Raw genomic sequence first — 18,082 nt, forward strand, 5'->3', positions numbered from 1 at the left:
TATATCACAGAAACTTTGAGCACAAATGGAAATGATTTGAAGAGAAGTCCAAAAAAGTTTGAAAACATAAGTTCAGTCTGTTACTTTACATAAGTTTATACACGCTTTTTCCTTCTTACGCTTAATGGCAGAGAAAGGATTTCTAACACCACTGGATTTAGCAATTCCAAAAGGCAAAGGTAAACATCCTGAGAGCAACTGAAAGGCTAGAAGGACCACTGGCACTTCGTATATCTTGGTAAACCAAAGGATGCCGTAATCGGCAGGCATTCCACTATTCCAGTTTCAAAATCCCCCCAAATTAAGTCAAAGATCCATTTAGTTTTTGTTTGCATTTTTTCAATGTTTATAAAAACCAAGGGAGAGGTGGAACCAGCCAAAGTATGGGAACCGACCGTTTAAATTTCCCCTTTGCCACCATGACAATGTACCTTTTTATCTGCCTACAAAATCTCTGCTGACCCAGTTCCTCTAGACCATGTGTGTCTCACTCTTGACAATTTATCCTTGTAGCCCTGAACACAGAGGATCTTCCCAAAACTCAACTGAAAGTACAGTGAATTTCAGAAAGCATTTGTAAGATTGCTGGTCCTTTAATGTTCTCTCACAACTCACTTACTTTACTTCTAAACTTCATGAAGTTTAGAATAGGCAAATTTGGTTAAGAATGTAGTGGGAAAATTTGGTGACTGGACAGCTTTAATCACTAGGAACAGGATTCATAGGTGAAGAAATGTAGCAAAATAAAAAACAGTAATAATACATCTTTGCAAAACCTATGAGGAGTGTGACAGACCAAAACCGTGTCTTCCTTGGCTATGAGAATTTTTTTTTTAATTTTTTGAAAGCAGAGGATTTTTTCAGCCAAATTTGCTCTACAGCTATTTCTTTCTGCAACCTAACAAATGCCAGATAAGCTTACTCTTATTCCTCACACTTGAGGATACAATAAATTGTTTTATGTTTAAAGGGGCTTAAAAGAAAAGAAAATAGACTTTTATTTTGGTTTTGCTTCTGTCTGACACAAAGGCCTGAAAAGGTTTTCCATCTTTGCATGGTTTATAAATTTAGATCGAGTCAGTTATTAATGAAAAAATCTGGCTTCAGATCTATTGCCACTTCTCTTGAATAGAAAATGAATGGTACTCAACATTCTAGTAAATACAGAATAATAGCATAAGAACCATTTTCCCAGATTCAAAAACAAACAAATAGATTTTTAAAAAGAATCAAAAAACCATCAGAGAAGGTGATGTAGGAAAAGAGATATAAAGAGGAAGATACTGCAGAATTTATGGTGTCTTTTTCTCATGTTTCAAACCTTCATGGAATTAGAAAGCCAATTCTGGTTTCTAATCTCCCCAGCTTCCAATAACACAAAGATAAAAAAATCTGGTGCCTCACTGTTTGGAATGTGATGAACAGTACCTCCTACCACTTTGAGAACTCCTCTAAAAGCAGCGAAACTAGAGGAAAGCCTATATTCTGCATCCACCAAGGATAATTCAAAATTGAATGAATTTTTAAAATCCCAGAGCCAATCAACTCGGGTGAAGATGCATCCTTATCAGCCTTTTAACAAAGTGTATCTGACTACATGCTCACAGTGTCTTACAAATGTTGGTCACAACTTTCCAACGACAACACCTGTAGGGCACTAATAAGTTACAGTCATAGGAAGAGACTGAAACAGTAACGTTGACAATGTGGCGTTCAGGAAAAGCAGACCAACATATTCACATGGAAATTTGGCTCAGCTAGGGTTGAAAAAGACAAGGGAGGAACTGCTCCCATAATCTCCAGTAATCCTAAACTTCAGATTATATGTTTATAAACAATGACCACGAGGATATTAACAGAAATAATATTTCATCGAACTTTGGATGAAGAAATATAACTGACCTGGATTTTATTCTGGCACAGCACCAAAACACAAAACAGTCTAAAAAGAGAAAGACGAAAAGTTCAGTTCCAACGTAATGGATATGAGACACACCATCCTAGTTTGACTTCAGACATGAGCTGGTGGAAAAATGTATTTAAATGATTAAATTCCTGTGAATTTTTAGCTTGCTGAACTATTCACAGTTCAGCAAGCTGTATTCTCAGTACGTAAGACCATGCCTCTTATTTTCCATTGTATTGTGCAGTATGTTCAAGTATTAATTCTAGCAAAAAGCCCATATGGTTAGCAAGAACAAAACAACAAATCAATAAATTAAGATTTTATCACTTTAATTTTCAACAGAAGACATTTACACTGCTTCTTACTAGTCCTCTGTGGTTTTTAGCCAAGAACTGTATATGCTGAGTAAACGTGTGCGCGTACATATAAATGGATATTTCTGCATGCACAGATTTAGCATTTGGACAGAGTAATTTGAGGATCCAGGGGCTGCTGGAGACTGCTCCTGTGAGAGGATCTCACACTAGCAGGGGTTCACACGACTTCTCTCTCTTCTCTGCTGGATACGTGGGAGTCAGCCACAAGATCTCACAGGGAAAATGCAAGAGTAGAATTTGCTCCTCAGGGAAGTGCCCTTATCTCACAGAAGGACACAACAGAGCTTCCAAACAAAACACACAGAAGTGCAGCAACTCAGCACCACACTCCACTCTGCTTGGTCCTGCAGCGAGGGAGAGGCATGCTGCACAATAACACACACAAGTGTCACAACGCCAAATGCCCATACCCATTATGCAGCTTACATGCAGATCTCAAGTGTCTGCATTAATTGTGATGCAGGATCTGCTGCCTCTCAAATTCTCTTCTCTGTCACCCACCTGTACCAGGAGACAGGCCCAGCACCTCTTCTCTTCTCTCCCAAGTGGAATCCCAAGCTCTCGCTCTCCACCTTGTCCCCAGCCACAACAGCCACACGCCAGCTGCGAATGCTCATGGTAGAACTGATTTGACAGCATTCTTGAAAAGAAAACCTAAATGCATCTTCTAATCTAAGCAACAGGAGAAAATTGCAACATGAAAACAGCTTTGATGCAGCAGCTTATTTACTTGTCTCTCTTACCCTTTCATGTAAGCAGGTCTCCCCCAGGACACTACCGTTCTTTTACCCACTTTCAAATTCCTCGTGTGTGTCGTGTCTGCCCCTCGCCCCCCCACCCCCCCCCCCGGCCTTGAATAAACACCTCTCCCATTCCAAATACCAGTTTGTAATCCAAACTGCTAATCTCAACACTGACAAAAGCACAAATGCGAAGTGAAAGGCACTGGCATTGCTCACTGAGAACTGCAAAACAAAAACCTGGAGTTACTACCTTTCTTCTTGCATACTTGCTGGTTGGATTACCACTTGAACCAACCTCTCATAGCCATTCAACAAATACTCTAGAGCAAAGAAAATATACTGAACCCATAAAACACTGCTGGCAGGTCCCAAACCCTTCACACCCAACAGTGCAGAAGCAGGACTATTTTCTATTTGGTTAATGTTGTTTGTGTTGATGACTAACCCTCATCTCCATCAGGCATTTATATGTTTGGAAACAGGAGTAATTTCATTTATGATCAGCTTGTAGCCAGAAATTTCAGTGTTTTCTTATGATAATTATTTACACATCTCCTCAGGTTCTTACATATACTTTTGAAACGGTGGTCCAATCCACACAAATGCATCACTTTACTTTCTTAACCCCGTCGATGCAGACTGCCTGCCAAAAGAAATCAGAAGTTCACACCTTTGCTTTCTTCCCCACCTGACCTCGCACTGAGTGCTGAGGTCAGCAAGCACTATCACGCAAGGCTGATGCCCAGTTCATATCAATTTAAGTAAGACAGGGCCATAGCTGCAAACAGCACCATATCAGAACTTTACCAAAAACCAGGAGGCAGGTTGCTTTCTGAGAACAGCATATATTCACCTGAAAGCATGAACTTTAAAAAGGTGAGGATCAGAAACTCAGGTGATGGTGCTTCATGCATCTGTGCAATAGCTGTTCCAAAAAACACTCCAAAATCTTGGAGGGGGAGGAAGGTTGATAAAACACACTGAAAATTCTCTCATTCTGGTAAACTAGTAGCTGAACAAAAGATTTTGAATTTTGAAATTTACACTTCTGGTGGAAAAAGGGAGAGTGTGGAAAAATTAAAAGTGGCCAGTTTTCTTCAACCTGACCTTTTAAGGCAATTCAGTTTTCAACCTCTGTAAAAGACACAGACAACACAGCCAAGCGATTACTGTATAAGGCAGCACTTGCTTACTGAGAAAGCTCGCATATGCAAGGGTTTAGGTAAGAAATGTTTTCCCAAGAGAGGTCCTACTTCAAGATCATGATTCCAGAAAACATTGACCTTGCTGGTGTAAAAGTGTGCAAATTCTGAGTGAACAAGATGAAAAAAGCCTTAACAACCTGCTGTAAGAGCACCACAAAACAGCCAAAAAGGAGAGTCGTAGGTTTCTTTACATTTTTTGATCATGCGTGAAATGAGCTCAGCTATGTCACAACAGAAAAGACACTCTCTAACATCACAAGCAGAAAGAACAGGCAATTTTCAAAATGGTCCACGTTTCTTTGGAATATTTTGGACTGAAAACATCTTCAAAGTCTTGTCAATAGTTCCTTTTTCCTTATTCATAGCAGTGTCACCAAAAAAGTTAACCATGATTTAGGAGAAACATAAGAGAATATATAAAGCTTAAAAAGAAGCTGAGGTAAGCAGGGGGAGACTCGGAAGCCCATGTAGAAATTGAAGATATTCTCACTCATTCAAGAAACTCATGTTTAGGCATTCCAGCTCTTCCTGTCATCGCTTCTATTGGCCAAACTATGAATAAACATGAGGAAAAGATAATTAATCATTTTCCTTGGAATTAAATTGTCCAAAATAAGCAGTGGCCCTAAGAATCTGAAGCCCCGGTGTTTCTTGTGGCACATGAAGTTCCTTGTGGGGGAAACGTTTGAAGAACCAGGACCAGCCTTGCTTCCCACACTGCCCATTTGTGAATTCTTTCCTATTAATAGAGTGAAGCACTGCAAAGTAGCTTGACCTACTAGAATAGACTGTGGTTAAAAGGAGGCACTGGGCTTTGAGCTCTAAATTTCTCTTTTCCAAAAAGGATACGAGGATTCCTGTGTTGACCTGATGAGGGAGGCAGTCTCCACAGGAGAAGGGGAACAAGCAGGGAACAAAGATTCTCACCAGTGCACTCTTCCCGGGTCTTTAGATGGCCTCCAGTGAGCACTCCTCAAACTTGAGCTATATCAGTTATGCCTAAGGAGGAAAAGCCCTTCTGGTTTCATACACACACACTTGCATAACTGAGTCACATACTGAATTCAAAATTATGAGAGAATCCTCAGAATGGTAATTTTCTCTCAGTTTGTGAAAATCATTTTGTTTAACAGCATAACTCCAGTGAACAGTTATGCAAATACCTCTGTGGTTTAGAAAAACTAAAAATTATTACCAAACCCTAAAATAATTATTTAAATTAAAATATCACTATATAATAATATTTAGAAGCTCAGCAGAAATCCTTGGGGAAGGGAGAGAATTTGATATTTAAAGTGTGCTATCAAGGTGCCATCTTCAAGGCAAAACCCTTTACAACATGTGAAATTTGAGGAACAAAACAGGAAATGCCACCGATGAATAAAAATACTTCCAACCATTTCAAAATTTAGTGCTTGTTTACTCCAGAAACCCAGAGCCATGCCCAGAGTAAGGACAGGAGACAGGACTGTTTTCCACTCTTGGTCCTATCATGCATTTACTGTGTAACCAGAGGAAAACTGCTTTTTGATCTACCTGTCTACCTTACAAAGACAATTCAATGCTCTCATTTCCTGTGCAGGTACAAATGAGGCAGCTATTTCTATTCAACCAGAAGTCAGTCTACTTCTGTGGGAAGCAAAGGCTTCTTCTGCCAAGACATCTGTTTCTCTACCACAATGATCAATGAGAAAAGCACAGCCCTGGGAACAGTAACTGTTAATTAGTAGCTGTTGGGGATCAGTCATGGCAGGAGGAGGAACAGAAGGTGACTGAGGGTCCTGCAAAACAATACCTTAACTTATTTTTCTAATTTGTCAGAATTAGACTGACAGACTTAAATAACCCTTTCCAAACAGATACCAAAGGACCTGGCCATTAGGCTGTTAAATGCATTTTATATTATTAAGCCTGTCTTAAAATCTTTCATTAATGAAAGCCTGAGCAAGCAAGAGTTTCAAAAGACTTCAGGAGTTTTTGCTTTTTTTGTAGCTTGATAAAGTTGTAGAGAAACAGAAAGAAACTCACAGACGAATGCTGGAGCAACTTCTAATGGTAGAAAAATCACACAGACAGACACTGTATGAACTAGAAGAAGAGAAGAGGAAGCACAGCAAATACATGGAAAAAAGCGATGAGTTTACAAACTTACTGGAACAAGAACGTGAAAGGTAAGGTTACCTCTTGCCATAGTACTAAGAAATACCTACAATTTAACATTATGTCTAAGGATCTGTCCACCTTCTTATTCTGCATCCGCTAAAAATCAGAAATATTTGCAGAGTTGTATTTTGAGAGTTCAGCTGTGAAACCTTGACTAATTACTCCTAAATAAAAGTAGTGTCTACAGCTCGATCAGCAGGTAAGGTAGGTCAAATGGTTGGCAGATTCTTCAGCACTATGGCAGGACGACAGGTATGTTATACTACAGAGAATACAGGGAGATACGCAAATGTGTAGAGTTACAACCAACATGAAATAGGTGAACCTTTCAGCATGTTTAAGATGCTCAGTGTACACTATAGTATGTAAGTAACAGAATATGAAATCAGGCGTGCAGCCTTTGATGTCAGAAGAAAAAGACATGAGGAAAATTAGAAGTGTTTGGGCAGACCACAGAAATACAGAGAGGAAGCAAAGGCAGAGGATAATTTGCAGAAAGCTTTGAAAATAAGAACGCCATAAAGTTCTTATATCAGAATTGGCATAAAAGCCATAAATCCAACTTTATTTTTATTTGTAACCTAAAAGCACTACAGCTTGTTTAAGCACAGTGTGAGGGTTTCAATACCAATTCCCAGAAGAAGGATTAAGAAGAATTTAATGTCATGTACTGTCTTTAAAAAAGCCACTTTAAACTGTGGCTTCTCTGAATCTGCAGTAAAACTGAACACATCCTAAGGGGGGGGGAATTGAAGAGAATTTCCTATTCCCTGGATAGCTACTCCAGAAGATAGGAGAATACTGTCTGTTTCCTTTCGCTTAGGAACAGCTTCCAGATGGAAATGTTTGGGTGTGAGAACGTCAAGCCTATTCTAAACTCACATTATGCATAGATAATTCTTCCTCTGCTTTGCCTGTGTAACATCATGTTCCACGTATTTTGGCAGTGTTCACCCTTCACACTACACCTCTCTCCTGCAGGTTTATCAAAGATAGCACATATGCTTCCCACTGAGTACACAGCCATATTTATGGATTGCAATTAAAGCAGCTGGGGAAAAAAACCCCTTTGCTTCCCAGAGAAATGTACACAGATGCAGGCAAGCACAGGCAAGCACAGGCACACACAGAAAAGCACATACAAAGTCCCCCCACAAGGCACAGAACTGACTTTTTTTCTGTAAGAACTGTTTTTGTGAAACATTATCATGTCAGGAACCAAAACCTGAGATGCAGTTTTCATCTCTGCTGTCTTTTTCTCAAAAACTATGAGACACTCATCTCAGAGACAGAGCTAAACAACTACAGTTGCTAAAAGTGGCAAAATATTACATCAGACACATGTGCTTACACAGCTTGAAAAGCTGCACAGAAGGAAAGACTAAGCATCAGTGTCCTTGTATTTTTTTTCTTGTGAAAACAAGGTAGACATGGGATTAAAACTTTCTTCCCTGCCCTCCTCCATATTCCCCCCAAGAAGACTATAAAACATTTACCACTATTACCTGCAACATTTAGTCTATCTGCCTGGAAACAGGGGAGGAGGGGGGGCAGGAATACTGAGGTGCCTAATGAGACCTTAGAGGATGTTATAATAGATTTCAGATTAAGTCTCAATTTTTGTATTTTCTTTGGAGGACGTATTTTATGTGGAAAACCTTAAGGGGGTGTGATGTCACATGTTGAGCTGATTCCAAAATGTTTGCCAAGTAATGTCGCCATCAAGATCTCTACACAATTGCCTGCCATAACAAAAAAAAAAACCAACACCACCAAAACCAAACCAAAACCAACCAACAAACCCCAAAACAAACAAAAAAACCCCCCACAATCAAAAAAACACTCAGCAAGTTAAGGCACAGCTCTTTCTACGTTAGCCTGCCTGACCTGACATTCAGAACACACCCCCATATGCAAAGTGACCTTTTCTTCCATTTCAAAAACCTTAGTCCAATTTAAATCATCTCAGGATGTGAATTTTGCATTTGGATTAAGAACAAATAGAACGCTACGAAAAGTTTCATACATAAAGCAACGACAAATGAATTTTTGCTTCCCCCCCAATTAAAAAAAAAAAATATTCAGAAAAGCATTAAGTATTCATCAATGAACTTTCTTCTTTTTTCAGCCAGAAGCAGTATTCTCTTCCAAGTGTGGAAGGGTATATAACATTCCTAACAGTATTTCAGTTTCAAAACAAAATCCTGGACTTCCGTTCAATTAGTCAAAAAAGCGTCTTGCTTTTTTCAAACAGCAAGGCTACAGTATATGCTAAAGATATCCTTGAAGAGTATAGAATGCATGCAAGCCAAACAAGGTACATGAGTAATACGTGATTATATGATCAAAATGAAAAAAATTTTGATGTTATGGAACAGTGATGCTGAAGCACTGAAAACTACTCTGGACAGCAAGAATAAAGAAACTATCAGTCAGATCCAACTCTTACATATGATTGAATATATTTTCAAATAAGGAGGATGGAAAGCATTTCCTCTTTGTTACGTATGCGCTCAGGAAGTACAGAACTGAAGAATTCTTAAATGAAAATTTTAGTGGTGAACTAATTTATCAGACGATCATGTTTTACAAAACCTAGGCAAGCCTCCATCTCTAGGGCCTTTCTGCCGCCTTAGTCCCTCCATACATGACATTTCTCCTTAGAAGAGTTTAAAAACATGTTTGGATCATGCAAAATATTAGCAGTCTTCACTGACTCAGTAAAAACCCTTCACCTTAATCATTCGAGAACCCCTTTGACTTCATAGCAAGGCAAGAAGACTAAGTTTGACCTCAGCAATTGTACATTGTCAGATTTGGGAGTTTAAGCTTATGACAGGACTAGTGACAGCTTTCTAGATATGAGAACTGATATTAACCCTTTAGACATTTTAAGTGTTTTTCTTGTTGACAGCCAAAACTAATCCTCCACAGTCTTGTTGTAGTTATGAGACAAAGATTGGTCTTCCAAACTGAAAAGAGCCTCAAGACTTAGCAACAGACATTTACCAGTAAAAGAATGATAAAATCATGCTACTATCATTATAATATATAATATTATATATTATAAAATCATGCTACTATCATTATATTTACTACATTATATTTATGTAGTACTTAACATCACATAATTCAGACCATTGGCTATTCTCACCCAAAATCAAATCCCCTTGAGGTACACATCGGACTTCCCCATCCTTCCGCATTATCCACCAAGTACACCCAGGTCCTTGAGCAAAAGCAATCCCACGGATAGGTTTGCCTTTGCCCGAGGCAGGAATAACCCAAACTGTTTTCCCCAACATATTTTTTTATGTGCACTACAGGGACTTTATTCCCATCTACAGTACGTAAAAGTAGTCATATGTAGTCTTCAGTCATATGTACTTAAAGCATGGATCCACTGACAAACTCCTATCAGATAAGGAACAGTTTTGTGGAGAAAAGGAGGCCTATGGGCAACAACTGGATAGGTCTTTCTTACACTTCAACAGGAATTGTACTCTGTATGTGTGCAGACCAGACAGGAACACAAAGACAAACTACACATGCATGGTAGTGTACTAGACCAAGTCTGCTAGAGTCTAGAAGGGAAAATTTTATTGTATTGCTGGAGCCTAAAGAAATAGCAGCACCCAAACTCACAAGAACGTAAAAAACCTCCAGAAGCTAGATACAGAGACTACTGGGTGCACCTGAAGAACCATAGCATAAAAGCCATTGAGCTTGTTTAGAAGCTCTAGCATTTCATGGGGTTGAGGGATGGAGGGCAGAATTAAGGACTAGGAAGAATACTTACTTTAGATTCAAATGCAGATTCCACTGTATCTTCCCTGAGCATGTACCTACTTGTCCAAATATATTTATCCACATTCCATATTTTTGTAGTACAATTAAATAATAAAAGCTGCTATTTTAGAAAGCATTTTACAAAGCTAAAATATGAAACAAGGTTTTCCAGATATACATGTGCCCAGTTTGAAAACACATGCTATGTGCATGCAAGTATTTATACATTTACATATTACTCTCCACCCCCCACACACAAAAAAAGAAATGAGAGAGTAAAATAGTAAAATGATTAGCACTTACACAGCCCTTATCCTCTGCAAATCTCAAGTTGTTTTAAGTATTACATAAGCACAGTTATTCCCCATTTTCTGAATACTGAAAGGAAATGAAGGTATGAGTGGAAGAAACCAGTCACAGGTACCTTGGGGTACAAGGGTTAAACTGGAGGAATGGAAGAAATCTCCCAATATATAGGTGTGTCCCATCTTCAAACTTTCTATATACTATATAGACTCTCAACTATACAAAGGGTAAAGCTTTATTATGAACATACACCAGTTAAATAAGTGTACATTGTTCAACAGGACAGGAAAAAATAGCAGTTTGCTAATAAGCAATATAAATAGATTTTTAAAGGCAGTTATGATAAATGTTGCTCACAGGAATTCAAGTATTAGCACAAAACTTTGCAGGTTGGTATAGCAGCAATTAATAAGATCTTTAGTTTAAGGATCATCTACTAAGATGAGGGATTTTTTTTCCTACAGGGAGGAAAGCCATCATAAGTTTTCATTTTAGCTCTGAATTCACACTCACAAAGGTCATATAGAGAACATAGTCCAGAGAAGAAGAAAACACAATTATTCACATATAAGATAATCCTAATATTTCTTAAAAGGAAACTTACTCCTTATGCTGTAAGCAAGTGAAAAAACCTAAGCCAGCCAACCAAACTCTATTCCACTATATCAGACATTTCTTCTTAAAACATCAAGTAACAGGCATTTTCAGTGTTAAGATAAAAGTTGTTATTATTATACCCATCTGAGGAGTCGGCATTCACCAAGCTTAAAAAATAGAACCTAACCTGCAGAAGTCTCACAACTGTAGTCTTTCTCATCTGACAAAACACCATAAACCCCTGTGCTGCTTGCTCCAACTGCTGCACCCCCTCAAGGTCAGTCACTTAATATGACATCCTGTTGAGTGATACAGGCTAGAAGGGATCTCTGGAGGTCTCCAGCACAACCTGCTGAGTGCAGGGCTAACTTAACAGTCAGATCAGGTTGCTCAGACCCCTGTCCAGCTGACTATTGAAGATTTCCAAGGGACAGTGATTCTGCTGGCTGCGTGGGCTCCTGATGCAGTCTTTGCCATCCTCACCAGGAGACCCTTTCCCTCAGTTTCATTGTAGGCATCATTCTGGTCTGGCTTCTGCCCCATGTTCAACTGAAACTGCTCTCATTAAAGGCTCAATAACTTCCCTTTTGGCAAACCTCTGAACCCAATCCATCTTCACTGTCTCTGATCTTTTGGCTGCCTTAGACACAAATGAGCTTTCAGCACTTCCTTGCCATCTTACCCACACAGAGTTTCTGCGACTCCAGCTGGACTCATTTCTCTGTTTCCACAGTGTACTCTGAGTTGGAAACTTCTCATTGTCCACCTCTACTCTGTCCATAGGACCTCATGGGTCTTATTGTTTAGGTCTTCTCTTTATCCATTCACTCTCTGTACTTCTCCTCACAGAAACTCAAAGCCAGCCATCACCTCTATGCTGATGACTCCAGTCTACTCCAACCACCACCACCACAACAAATCTCACCATTTGTGAGCAACCTGCCATCATCCCCAACTCCATGGGACTAGAAGGGAACTCAGTCTTTTATCCCCCTGCCCTTGGCTTCATCCTTAAGATTCTCTAATACCTCAGTTCTTAAAACTGGGGTAACAAAGTCATACTGCTTGTCACTCAGCCTGTCATACCTAGGCACGTTTTCTACCTGAGCCTTTCTACATTTAAGTCTCAAATTCTTCTTCATAGCACCTCCAAGAAAATAAAAAAAAATTTAAACCCCCCACCCCCCCCGCACACACCCCAGACAAATAAACCAAACATATCTTTCTGTCCATCCAAATAACTAAATCCTTTTCCAGGCCCTCACTTCAAAAATATTTTATCATTTCCACATTAGCTGTTTCACCCCTCTATGTCTCTTCACTGGATGCATTCTCATTACTGCATTAAGGCTATGTATTTCCTCTTGTGTACCTTTACAGTGCACTCTTACCTTCTCATGCAATGTTAACACATGGACTAAACATCATACCAAAAACGTACCAAAATTATATCATATTATGTTATAATTCTGCTCAGGTACTGAGTAGGTAAGAAATGTGATTTCATAAAAACTGAGTGCACTAGGTTAAGTGGTTTGTTTTTGTTTTGTTTTTTAAAGTGTCAGATGAAAGTAATTGCTACACACAGTAGGTCAAGTGAACAACACTTGAAAACCGGAACAGGGCATCAGGGAGAGAAGGAACCATCTCCACTAAAAGGTGAAGTGTGTTACTACGTTGTCAGTGTAACATTGCTGTACTTTAATTCTGACACATTCACACATTAGAATAACGACATACTGCGTGCCCAGCTCTGGAAAATTCAATATTCTATAACAGTGGGTAAAATTAATATTTGCTGTTTTTCTTAATGAAGCCAATTAAATATTGTAAGAAGCAGGATCTTATCTCTATAGAAAGCTACAGCAAAAATAAACACTGTCAACTTATTTATTCTACATGTGTTACCAGCAGTTTTTAATTTCATGCACACTAAACTATTGTTGTAGATTGCATTGTACTCAAATGCAATCATTTCCTTTTAGCTTTCTGGCAATGAGTTCTATATATTACATATGCCTGAGACTATGTCTTGCAAGTTGTGAAATGGATGCCAGAACTCTGTACATTTGACCTTTTTCATGGGTATCTAGTGTTCTGTAGGTGAGTAAGAGAGACCCACCACAAGCAAAATATTAGCATTCTTATTCTGCATTACACCCCGATGGGACAGTCCCACTAATAATACCACTGAGGCACGAAGACAGACTCAAGGAAGTGATGTACACAGATTAATTACCTCATGCTCGTACGTGAAAAACTATGTACCATTGCACTACATAACTTTCAACAGATGTTGTGAAATCAAACCCTTGTCAAAATTCAAGGATTCAAAGATTTCTACAGCAGTTTCTGCGCATGATGGAAGGTTAAAATACTTTATCTTAAAGCAAATAAATTAATAAAATCCCGGTTAACAAAGGGATTAAAAAACCCCCCAAACTGTTAAATAAGGTCACATTATGTTTATTCAAAGCAAAGATTAAGAATAAATACAAATAGAAACAGGGCTTTCAACTCAGTGTTAGCACAACTGAGAAATTCTCTAGATCCATAATTCTAAATTATTCCACCTACTGTAATCAGCAAGCAGATGCAAGATCTAGGTGATAACCGTTTCTCATGCAACTCCACTGACATTGGTGGAATGACAGAGAGAAGTCAGGCTCACATTTAATTTCTCTAATTCTGAGCACTTAAGATGTCTGTTCACTGCTTCAGGCACACTGCCATGACTACCAACCAATACTACCATTGTGTACTTTGAGGCCGGGAAGGACACAATGAAAAACCTTAGTCAAACGATGTTGTTCTACGCTGCCACCTTCTCTCCCCTCACGAGAGGGGAAAGCGATGGTGGTTGCCATATGCCCTCCCTGCAAAAGGCCGTAAATTCTCCTGAAAGGGATGATCATGGAAAACCACCCTGGTGGTAGCTCTGGTCAGCACTTTTAATGGTAGCGTCAGAGCTCAAAGGGAAAGATGATCTTTCCAAGCTGGCAAGTCTCAGAGTATTTATGGCTCTTGTAAATCAACACCAACTCCATATACTCTGTTTGGAACCTAACCAGTGACCAGCGCGGACGATGAAGCACTGGCCAAATATGCTCATGGTGAGGCGCTGCCCTCAGTAATGGGGCACTCGCTCTAGTCACCAATTTACATTTCCAAATAAGACCGAGTGCACCGCTCCATGTGCAGCACAGCATAACTAGTCTAATCATAAGCAACAATAGAAGTGGATGACTGCACCAAGACCTGTGACCAAAAAAAGACACGGTGCACTTCTGATTCATTGCAGGGTGGGTCTGTGAGAGAGCGAGAAATTGGAACAGGATTTTGTAACTGGAGTTTGAAAAGAAAACACACAACATCAGACAGAGAGAAAAATCTATAAATCATTCTCCGAGATAGAAAGTTTGACACTATCATAAGTTTCCAGAACAAACCATTGCTATGGGAAAAGTTATACTCCTGTTCGAGTGTGGAGAAGTCTCAATGAAGTTAAGATCTTTCTTGTGGCAGAAAAATGTAAGTGACTTATATGTGCTATAATTAGTTTCATATCTTAAGAACAGGCAAGAGAAAAATGGCCATGAGAACTGAGAATGCAGGTCACGCATCAGTTACCAAGACCTGCAGTCTAAACCCATAACCAAGTTTCCCATGGCATACTATGAGCTTCAATGCACTTATGCCCAGCTACAAAAATCTCTGAGCATTATATACACGTATGAAAGAAGCATGCATGGGAGACTGAAGCAGTTTAAGAAAAATGTCACAGCCTCAGTCTCTGTGCTAAGACAGTAATTTTAAACAGAGAATAAACAAGAAAAATCAGTAGCACTAAATCGGTTGAGGACAGAGATTACTGGAAAAAATTGTTAAAAATAAACACCAAAATCTTCTTACATGATAATTTCAATTTTCACATAAGTACGTTATTTTTTTGTTTCTTGAGCCTGAAATGCACGCTATAACCTTTCAGGGAAACACCACACACTTGGACAAGGTAACACATAACCTATTTACTGTCTGAAGACCAAAAGCGTGAACACATTGAAAAAGTATGTTCAATATTGAAACCTTTGTGCTAAGAAGATTGGAAAAAAGCCAGATATATTCTATTTTATACATAGCCAAATATTCTATTTTATACATAGAATATGTATAAATTCAGAAATAAAACTAAAAGGTCAGGAGGGATATATGAACTTTCATTTTTAAAATTTCTGTTTCAGACTCCTATATAGCGGGGGACAGGACAGGTGGATGGCTCGGAGTAGGGAATGGTAGTAATAGGAAGTAGATACAAGAAAAAACATTAGATCATCCAGTCCCATCCCTGGCAACAGAGGGTTGTTCTCCAAACATACTGTTGACAATTTTGCTTCTCATTTCAAATGTCCAAAATACAGAAAGGTCTCAATCCCTGTAAAACTGTTCTATAAAAGTTGCACTGTTATAAGTAAAATTATACTTTTCTATTAATTCAATAATTCTTTAACAACTCAATACAGTCCTTCCTGATACGATTGTTACTCTATTGAAAGATTTCTAGATACTTGGCTAAGACTGAAAAAGAAGCCTAAGGCACCCATTTTGGTCACAGACACAGACCCAGCCGAGATCCATAGCAAATAAAACCCTAAGATGAGAGTTTGAGTGGGCTGCAGTAAGGTCTGCTGCTTAAGGACTATTCCGAATGGAGAACTGCCCACTCCTCGTCTGTGGTAGGTCTCAACTGCGCACCCTTGGGATAAAAACCTGACACAACGGCCCCTGTGAGGCATGATTTGAAGGAACTCCAAAGACTGAGCAGGCAGAGACTTAACCAGTCCCTTCACCATCCCACAGAAAAGTTTGTGCTGGGGAACACAACTGGTAAAAGCTAGAGCTTGTACAGACGTACTGACAATAGAAGGCTCTAGCACTAAAGGCTCTCAAACCATCACTTGATGATTGACAACATTAATTTTCAAGCAGAACCCCCCCACAAAAAAAAAAAACCCCAAGCCAACAGTTGTGATGGGGTCACTATGATCAGGCTACTGAAAGGGAAGAGGGGAAGTATTTTGCCATAGAAAAGTGTTGTCCCCCCCCCCCAAATAGGAAATTATAAGTGCCAAAGGGACAGTAACATTGAAAATACCCAGACAGCTAACTGATTTATGTCTGCCAAATTTGGCCTAGCATCAGTTACCTTCTCCCAGACTCTACCTTTGCCAAGAGTGTTGGAGAAGAAGGGAAACTCACTGAATCCAGAAACATGGTTGTTTTCAAATGTGCATATGAGCTTGACAAGATACACCTTGCAGAGGTCTGCTCTCATTCTCTGCCCAAGATACTCCTAGTAGCTTCAGCAGAGACAGCATGAGGTTATGTCACTGCAAAAGAAAAGCACTAAACTGCTCTTTGGAACAATGCCTTATTTACTTCCTTGCCAATACCTTTCAAGTTACACATTTGGCTTGAAATTATGGGAGCTGATTAAAAACCTGCAACTTGAACAGAGCTCTTATCTTTTAAAACTAGTCAGAGTCCTGCCTCTTATACACTACTAGGAAATTCCTTAGCCTCAACACTTAGATTCACAGTATCTTCAAGTCACTGGGGAAAGACACATGCCCCACAGACATTATCAGGGTATAGGTAACAGTGGTTTTCTTGAACTATCCTTCCATTTCAGCCAATCATAATTGTTACTATCTCACTTGCACTTCCTTACACGCTATGCTAGCCTCCTTCCTCCTCATAACCTGGGAAAAAACCTGAACAAACCAGATGATCCTGTGGAAAAGGAAATAAAACCTAGCCAAAATGGAGACCTTGCACCCTCCTCTCACTTCAATTTGATTTGTATGCTAAGAATTTTAGGGTTATCAGAAAATTCTTAGCACTGTAAACCTTATTCTGACATACAATTTTATGACTACTAAGATGACTTTTAGGAATGTTCAGATCCTACAATTTGCATTTAAGTCATCAGGAAATTGGGACATCCTTTATTCAGATGTTTAGACAAGATTTCACATGTTTTTCATTTGAAAATTTTATCTTACATCCAACTGGGGAACTGAGAAGCAAGACACACTCCCTGAAATCCTAAAATTCTCCCTTTTTTTCAATAGTCTTGCCAGCTAAACTCTGGATGTCTTCGTGTTCTGTCAGACAGGAGAATGAGTCAGTCTGTCCCTAACTGGCCTTCTAAAAAGGAAATTGAGAAGGTTGATGACATATTTGGATAAACACACTCACTGGATAAAGTTACTTAACTTTTTATATCTCTTTAAGTTCGCTATAAACCTTCAAAATCCTTATAGACTAGATTTAAGTATAGCCAATAAAAACTGTAATTATAAACAAACTTAATGAAAACCACTATATTAAAACTCAAAGGACCTTGTAAACATACTCATCAAAGCTTCACCATTGTAATAGAGCACCACATCCATAAATCTATGTTATTAATTGCTAGTCATCCACAACTTATTGAAATATCAGCCCTATATAGATCATCTTTGGTTCAGAACCCAGTTTTCTCATGATCTCCGAACACAATGTAACAGCCAACACTGTAGCTCTGACTGAAGGAGCAACGAATAAACCCAGAGTTTATACAGTTCAACTCTCCTGAAAAGACAGTGAAGACTATTGTTATCATCTGTATGCACTTTAGGTCTCCCTGACTGCAGTATTTGGCCTAGAAATAAAAGATGGTTGAAATATATAGTACTGAATTTATAGAAGAGCACAAATACTGAGCTGATTTAGCTTCCTAAGCCCTCAGTTTACCAAAGGGTAAGGAGATTTAAAATACCATTTTGGAAAGCATCATTTCTTGCAATAGTGAACATCCAACAGCACGGTATGTAACTCAATAGTTTTATTAAAGGAATGTACCTTACAGATTCAAGATCCTGACCTCTATGAATTCCCATCTTCTTTAGCCCTGTATTAACTTCAGATGCAAAGAAAGAAAAGAAGGCATTCCAA

General features: G+C 38.9%; 2 protein-coding genes across 4 annotated transcripts in view; one reads left to right on the forward strand and one right to left on the reverse strand.

Moving 5' to 3' along the window:
• The window catches only part of CMSS1 (cms1 ribosomal small subunit homolog), a 250,424-nt gene that overhangs the window by 165,984 nt on the left and 66,358 nt on the right, over window positions 1-18,082 (reverse strand). The window lies entirely within an intron of this gene.
• The window catches only part of FILIP1L (filamin A interacting protein 1 like), a 215,035-nt gene that overhangs the window by 132,368 nt on the left and 64,585 nt on the right, over window positions 1-18,082 (forward strand). For all 3 annotated transcript variants that reach the window (XM_076349846.1, XM_076349829.1, XM_076349837.1), the window contains one exon: window positions 6,224-6,402. In XM_076349846.1, coding sequence (XP_076205961.1) covers window positions 6,224-6,402 — 179 coding nt within the window. The remainder of the gene's footprint in view (window positions 1-6,223; window positions 6,403-18,082) is intronic.

The sequence above is a fragment of the Aptenodytes patagonicus genome, chromosome 1, assembly GCF_965638725.1.
Source record: "Aptenodytes patagonicus chromosome 1, bAptPat1.pri.cur, whole genome shotgun sequence".
In the NCBI taxonomy this organism is placed as follows: domain Eukaryota; kingdom Metazoa; phylum Chordata; class Aves; order Sphenisciformes; family Spheniscidae; genus Aptenodytes; species Aptenodytes patagonicus.